Source organism: Hipposideros armiger, unplaced genomic scaffold (genome assembly GCF_001890085.2).
Source record: "Hipposideros armiger isolate ML-2016 unplaced genomic scaffold, ASM189008v1 scaffold_222, whole genome shotgun sequence".
NCBI lineage: Eukaryota > Metazoa > Chordata > Mammalia > Chiroptera > Hipposideridae > Hipposideros > Hipposideros armiger.
Genome location: NW_017731572.1, coordinates 1,885,481 through 1,893,217, shown reverse-complemented (window position 1 = coordinate 1,893,217; position 7,737 = coordinate 1,885,481). Strand labels below are relative to the sequence as shown.

General features: G+C 39.6%; 1 protein-coding gene across 1 annotated transcript in view; it reads right to left on the bottom strand.

Annotated features, from left to right (window-relative positions):
- Positions 1-351: 351 nt before the first annotated feature.
- Positions 352-7,737, bottom strand: part of LOC109389122 (myosin-8) — a 27,387-nt gene continuing 20,001 nt past the window's right edge. The window contains exons 28-38 of the mRNA XM_019654419.1: positions 7,503-7,519; positions 6,456-6,639; positions 6,206-6,371; positions 5,984-6,108; positions 4,748-5,056; positions 3,902-4,105; positions 2,790-2,915; positions 2,529-2,699; positions 2,233-2,337; positions 1,537-1,632; positions 352-529 (exon numbers count right to left, since the gene is read on the bottom strand). Coding sequence (XP_019509964.1) covers positions 380-529; positions 1,537-1,632; positions 2,233-2,337; positions 2,529-2,699; positions 2,790-2,915; positions 3,902-4,105; positions 4,748-5,056; positions 5,984-6,108; positions 6,206-6,371; positions 6,456-6,639; positions 7,503-7,519 — 1,653 coding nt within the window. The 3' untranslated portion in view covers positions 352-379. The remainder of the gene's footprint in view (positions 530-1,536; positions 1,633-2,232; positions 2,338-2,528; positions 2,700-2,789; positions 2,916-3,901; positions 4,106-4,747; positions 5,057-5,983; positions 6,109-6,205; positions 6,372-6,455; positions 6,640-7,502; positions 7,520-7,737) is intronic.

Genomic DNA, 7,737 nt, shown 5'->3' with positions numbered 1-7,737 from the left:
GATTTTTAACAATTTAAAGGGATGTAATAAAATCTGGTCCAGCAAAAATAATTGTGTGTGTGTGTGTGTGTGTGTGTGTGTGTGTGTGTGTGTGTGTGTGGTGGGGGGAGGATGGGAAACGGTAGGCTGGGTGGTGATGGAGGTACAAAATATTGAATGCTCTGCAAAGGCATATATAATATTTTTTAAAAATAGCTAGGTGAAAACTGTATTTGAGAGTAAATAATTTTGGAAATAAAAAAGTGAGTCTGGTTTAATTTATGTTTACTGTAGTTTTTATTTATTCAACGTTAAGAGAAAAGTAAACATAAAGCAAGTGACCAAAAATAGCACATTTTGTGCATTCCTTCAGCCACTTGGCAGCATCAGGTAGAGGTGTTCACTCTGCAGTGAATTTTGTATGAACCTCCCGGCTCTTCACCCGCAGCTTGTTGACCTGGGACTCGGCGATGTCAGCCCGTTCCTCGGCCTCTTCCAGCTCATGCTGGAGCTTGCGGAATTTAGCGAGATTAGTGTTGGATTGTTCCTCCTGAGAAGAGAGATAAAAATGTGAGAATTAGATTTTGTCGTTCTACTTGCACTTGTCAACAAACAGGATTATTTCTTCAACTCAGGTATTTTCTTGTTATGGTCAGTTTGCCATATCTGACTTCAAACCTGGACAGAACTTATAACTTCAATTACATTTTTTACTTTTAAGAACAAAATGGGAGGGACAACCTTATTATGTCCAATCTATACATATGTGAAATCCATTTTGTGTGGAGTGGAGGGAAAAGAGGAAAAGACCCAGGTATCCTCTCTTACAAAGTTTAGTAAGAAAATGTAAGGTCACATTATAACTTTGGGGAAATCCTCCCCCCCAAAAAAAATTTTAAATAAATTTTTTTGCCATGTATTTTAACTCTGGTATATTGAGAAAGGGAAAAAGTGGGTCTAGGAATAAAGTAGACCTCTATTGGTTGAACTCATTACCATTTGTGCCTCTCTCTTCTTTTCTTTCTTTACTTCCTACCCACTTCCTGCCTACTACATTGTACCTGGGAGAATGAGGAACAACTAGGGAAATAAAGCTGGAGAATCTTCTAACATGTCCTTATTTGGTATAGCAGATGTGGGGAGATGAACCCCGATGATGATACTGGTAGTGAGTGAATAAATCAGTTGGGGTAAAAGATACATGTTTGGCTTTTGAAAACTCTTGAGTTTGTGCATTTCTAGAGGGAAAAGAGTATTTATCATGGTGTTATTTAGAGTTTCTACAGTATATTCTTTGCAGCTATCAAATTAGGTGGGTTATGTAGAATTGTCTTTCTCCTTCCCCAAACCTTACAAATTGTGCAATAATAAAAATGTCTCCTCTTGAAGTCTTATTCTGTAATTAGGATTTGGGGGTAAATTTGTATTCATAAAAACATCTCAAAATATGAGTTGTATATTCTTACTTTGTCTCCTTTCTTATTAACACATTTTCTTTATACACTTTGTACCCCCAAAGAAGTTTTCTTCTTCCCTAAAAGGCATAAAGATACTTACAGCTTCCTCGGCTTGTCTCTTGTATGATTTCACTTTCGCCTGTAGTTTGTCTACCAAGTCCTGCAGCCTGAGAACGTTCTTGCGGTCTTCCTCAGTCTGAAAGTTTGAAAAAACAATCTGCATTCAACCCAATGAAATCAGCCTACTCTAGGTGGTAAATAAGTCACTTTGGTATGACAAAATATTGAATGCTCTGCAAAGGCATATATAATATTTTTTAATATTATATATTAATGGGCCTGGGGTGCACTTGGTCATCTCTGAGGCTTCCTTCCTAGTAACTATAGTCACCACTCTTATTCTATATCCACTAAGTGCAGGCACTGTATTAGGTAATTATGTACATCTTCTCTAACCCTTAGCTTCCTACCCTGGAGAGTAGATGTTATTTTATTTTATAGGTGATGAAACTAAGGTTTAGCGTGGTAAGTGACTTACCCAGTTCAAAAAATAAGAGAGGCCAAATTAGGGCTGATACCCAGTTTATCTGGTTTTAAAACCTGTATTCTTTCCTCTCTTATGGTGTTATCTAAAGGCCTTTCTGATTTTCCAAGCTTAGTGTAGGTGTGTGATCAGCATTTGTGTCATTTGCCCCTGAGAGGTACCAAGTTAATGTGTATTTGTGAGTGCCACATAAATCACCAGGTTTTCCCACTGGGCAGGAAGTCTGGATATTCTAGAAAGCTGTTTCCTTACCTGGTAGGTGAGTTCCTTTATTCTTCTCTCATGTTTCCGCAAACCTTTAACAGCCTCCACATTGCGTTTCTGCTCACTTTCAACCTCTCCTTCAAGCTCACGTATCTGCAACCAAGAAAGACACTTATTTATAGAGTCAGTCTTGGAGGATACTCATTAGCTCAGGATCTACCAGAAGATACTAGGTGGATGTCCCCAGCCCCAGGACAAGGATGGGAGCTGGTATGTAGGAAGAGAGAAGAGTAGAGGGAGTGCCCTTTTTCCCTTCCCAGATTCGGAGAGATTGAGACACCCACCCTGGCCTCCAGTTTCTGGATCTGCTTCTTCCCGCCCTTCAGGGCCAGCTGCTCAGCCTCATCCAGACGGTGCTGCAGGTCCTTCACCGTCTGCTCCAGGTTCTTCTTCATGCGCTCCAGGTGGGCGCTGGTGTCCTGCTCCTTCTTCAGCTCCTCCGCCATCATGGCCGCCTAGTTAGCAAATAAATCAAGAAAATAAGGAAACCTGGTAATGGCGGGTAGCGCACCTGTGTCAGTAAAACAAGTGCTCATCTTGCTCACGTCAGTGATGGCTTTCTTGGCTTTCTCTTCTGCGTTGCGTGATTCTTGAACTACTTCTTCCACTTCACTCTGGAGCTGTGAAACGTCACTTTCCAGTTTCTTCTTGGTGTTGATCAGGCTGGTATTCTGTTAAAAATAGTGGAAATTTGTAAGATTGGCAGTTTCCCCTTTTGGGGTTTTACAGTTATGTGACTTGGCTCATGCAAGGGACTAATGGGAACACTTCACTAAAACGTTAAATATTTGTTCAGTGCAAAATTATTATTTGCAAGGTTGGAACCCTCCTCTCAATTGCCCCAAGTTCCATCTGATTTATGCATAACGACTTCTAAGGTTTAAGAATGTCTATATTAATTAATTGCTCTTTCAATTATATTTCAACTCAACATCGCTAATATTCTATCCTTAAAAGGTTGGAAACATTAGAAAAGAATAGATTCTTTTTGTGAGTGCCTGGCACTGGGAGTTTCTCAATGAGAAGGAATCTATTCTCTGTGAACTTTCAGGCTTTGGTCCCTTAGTTCCGAATGCTGAAATAGTCACATGAAAGCATTTTCTTAAAATTTCCACCCAGTAGCTCTCAGAGGGAAGCACTGCTGTCTCAGTGGGTATTTGGAAATGTTTGGGGGTGGATATGTTTGGTTGTCAAAATGACAAGGGGATGCTACTGCATTTAATGTCTGGACAAGTCAGAGATGCTAAATGTCCTGCAAAGCACAGGGTCAGTAAACAGCAGGCTAGATGCTGAGGAGCCCCTGATGGGAAACACTTCATGGAGCCTTTTCAGATTTTGGAGTCAACAGTTATCTTTTTGCAGGTTTAGTCCACATGATGGTTTTCAAAATAAACCACCAAGCCTTATTTTTAAATAAAAAGGTAATACCCTCTTTTTTTTTTGGGGGGGGAGTAGAAAATCTAAAAAAGACAAATAGGAACACACACATAAAAACACTTATAACCCCACACCCCAAGATAACTGCAGTTAATGTTTTAGAGCATATCCCCCATCCTTTTTAATGTGCATATATTTATAAAAATGGAGTACTTTTACATTATAATTCCGATTCATCACTTAACAATGCACCAGCATTTGTCTGATGTGAGGGTCTCACCTGGGTATGCAGGAGCTGAACCCGCTCACTGGCATCCAGGAGCTCCTGCTCTGCGATCTTCCTGCTCCTCTCCGTCTGCTCCAGAGATGCCCGCAGTTCCTCCACCTCGGCCTGCAGGAGGTTGGCTCTGCGCTCCACCATGGCCAGCTGCTCCTTCAGGTCCTCCTGGCCCCGGAGGGCGTCATCCAGGTGGAGCTGGGTATCCTGTTGAGTAAAAAAAAAAAAAAGGCCTTAGACACTTTGAAGAGGATATGAACGTCCCTGGAGGTGAACTGGAAGAATGTACCGGTTCCCGGAAGAGGAAATGATGGGCCTGTCATTTGAAAGATCATGAAAATGATGATGTCACCAGCTCAGATAAGAAAGAATTATCAGGAGACAGATTCTTCTTCTGTTTATTCCATTAACTGGTTATTTTTTTAGGTGCGAGTCACTAATGTCTATCATTTATGGAGCATTTTCCCAGTACTTGATATCTGTGGTCTCATTTGAGCCTCACAGTAACCCTATAAGGTGCATAGTTTCACTTTTATTTTATAGGGGAAGAAACAGAGGTGCTAAGAGGTTAAATAACTTGCCTAAAATCAGGCAGCTTGTAAGTGTCAAAACTAAGACTCAACCAACCTCACACCTGTTGTTGCCAGTCTTATACTTCCTCTCATATCATACCTTATCTCTGGGCTTCTGTTTGTTCTTTCACATAACATTTCTTTAAAAATATTATGTTCTATGTGTATTTAATTTAGCTACCTCCATACCATGAGCTGTATAATTCATTTGAAGAAAAACATGGATGGTTTAACAAGAAGGTGTTTTGAGGGATGGAAGAACAGTGGACTTATTTACCTTCAGGATCCCTTGGGTGTTCCTGTAGTTCCTCAAGCTCTCTGCAGCCAGGCGGTTGGCGTGGTTTAGCTGGATTTCCATTTCATTCAGATCTCCCTCCATCTTCTTCTTGATCCTGATGGCATCATTCCTGCTCCTGATCTCAGCGTCCAGCATGCTCTGCATCGACTCCACGACTCTAATGTGGTTTCTCTTCAGCTGGTCAATTTCCTCATCCTTTTCAGCAATCTTCCGGTCAATTTCAGACTTGATTTGGTTTAGCTCCAGCTGGATGCGCAGGATTTTTCCCTCTTCATGTTCAAGAGATGCCTTAACAAAACAGTGATCAATTAATAATGGAAAATAACTTGAATGTTTGGAGTACATCCCCTTGTGAGCCAAACTTTTATTAATACTAATTTATGTAATTTTACACAGTACAATATAGTAAATATAGTAGTTCCAGGAGCCTGCTAAGTAAATCATTCTTTTGTTTATTTAGTCATGGATTATATGGGCAGCTCTGTAATAGAGGTGCTTTGTAAAGTGCTATATAAATATTATTCATATAAGTACTAATAAAAATTATATGATTAAACTTATGCATAGTAAACATGAACTCTTAACCTGTTTTATAAACTAAAATGTTCATATGTTATATTCTAATTTCTGTTGTAGAAATTCTCAGTTTTAAAAGATTTTTTTTTCTGGTTTCATAATACATGTTTACTGTAGAACATGGGGGCGATATATAAAAGCAAAGAAAAAAACAACCTTGTGTTTTACCCCCACTCAGAGATAACCATTTTTACCTAGTCTTTTTCCTATTTATATATATTTATACATAATACAATTATATTGTTTATGCAAATGTGTATGTTGCTTTAAAAATTGTCTAACATAAATATTTCCCCATGTTATATTTAACCTCTGTATAAAATTGCATCATATGGGTGTTCCATAATTTTTTAAATCTTGTTCTTGGATTGGACATCTTTATGCTTAAAGCTTTACTTCCATTTAAGATTATTTTCTCAGGGTAGTTTCTTAGAAAAATTGATGGGTCATAGTATTTACATTTTTAAGGCTTTTGATTACTATTGCCAAATTGCCCTTCATAAAGGTTATACGAGTTCAGCTTCTCAACAGTTCTGTAATAGTATATCTACTTTACAGTATCATTGCCCACTTTGAGTATTTCACTGAAGTTTGTCTTTGAGTCTGCCCTCCCCGCCCCCACTACCTAATAATATGTACCTCCGCTTCCTCTAAGGCAGACTGAATTTCACATTTCTCTTGTTCCACTTGCTTCTTTATTTTCTCCAATTCATGGATTTGCTTTCCACCCTCAGCAATCTGCTCAGTGAGGTCAGAAATCTCCTCTGTGAGTGAACAGACAAGGGAGAAATGGTCAGCTGATGGCAACATGGGAAGGTCCAGCCAGTGCCATGTGGGGTAGGAAAGTTCAAGAGGACTCACGCTGCAAGTTCTTATTTTCTCTCTTTAGTGTTTCAAGGTGATCCAGGGATTCCTCGTAGGCATTCTTCACCTTGAACAGCTCAGTGCTGAGGGACCGGGACTCTTTCTGGGAGGACTCAAGTTCAGCCTGAGTTTCCTCATACTTCTGTTTCCATTCTGATAGGATCTAAAAAGCAGTAAATCATCAGCTGAAGCAAGGAGAGAGGGAGACCAAGTAAAACAATGATGAAGTTTAAGCAGGGTGGGCCACCTTGTCAAAGTTCCTTTGCTTCTTATCAAGAGCCGCGCAGGCAGCATTCGATCTCTCCACATCAAGCATGAGGTCCTCCACTTCATTCTGGAGCCGCTGCTTGGTCTTCTCCAGGGAGGCACATTTGGCATTCACAGCTTCTACGTGTTCCTCAGCTTCCTGCAGCCGCTGGGCCAGCTTCTTCCTGAAAAGTTAGCCAGGCAGTTAAGGAGAGTGGTCAAGGACAGAGGCAAGCAATCACTTCCTTCATCCCCTTCACAGTCTTGTTTCCATAATGGCAAATAACACGGTTTTTGAAACTGGTAGCCAGAACTGCTTTCTGTATGAAAAGGTCCAAAGTGGTGAACAACTGGATTCAAGTCCTTGGTATGCTACGGAATTCTTAGAGGCCACTGTTGTGCTCCATCATATGTGTCTTATTGTATAAGTAATTTGGAATTTTCAGGACTTCTGGTTGAGTATGATTGTGGAGAATGTGTGGCCAGGACAATTAATTGATTGATTGATACATCTCCTTTCAAAAAGAATTCAAGGCTAACTAGATATTTTATGGGACAAAAATATATTGAGCATATTCATTTGCTTTTGCAGACTTTCCATTTCATTGTATGTACTTTTTTCTATAGAGAAAAGTAGCCAGTTTCTTCCAATCATATATATTTGGACAGTCTCACCAGAGAAAGAAAATGATGGATAAATCAGGACAATTCATGTGGTTTAAGCAAAGGCAGGTTGTTTTTTTTCCTTTTGAATTATCTACATTCTTCATTCCCAATTATGTGACAACTATACAGAACAGTTGTTAGCCTTGATGCCCAGGAAGATCTACTTGAAGGTCCCCTTTGGTCTGTACATAGGCTAAGGCTTTACTTGTTTTAGACCAATCCTAGGTTACATATTGTTTGTTGGCCTCTAACACGAGTTTTAAGAGCCCCCTCTTTATACTGCAATGCTTCAGGTGGGCTCTGGAGCCAGAATGTCTGGTTCTAATCCCAGCTGTCCCATTTTTTAATCATATGCTCTTGGGTTGGTTGGTTAACCTCTCACAGCCCCAGTTTCCTCATCTGAAAATAGGAATAAGAATAATAATACCAACATAATCTTGGTATAAAAGCTAAATGAGCTAATGTATATATAGTACTTGACACATAGATAGTATGCATTCAGTACCATATTTCCCCATGTATAAGACGCACCTTAATTTTGGGGCCCGAAATTTGAAAAAAAATGTATTACATAAAGTTATTGAACTCAAGTTTTATTCATCATAAAATTCATACAA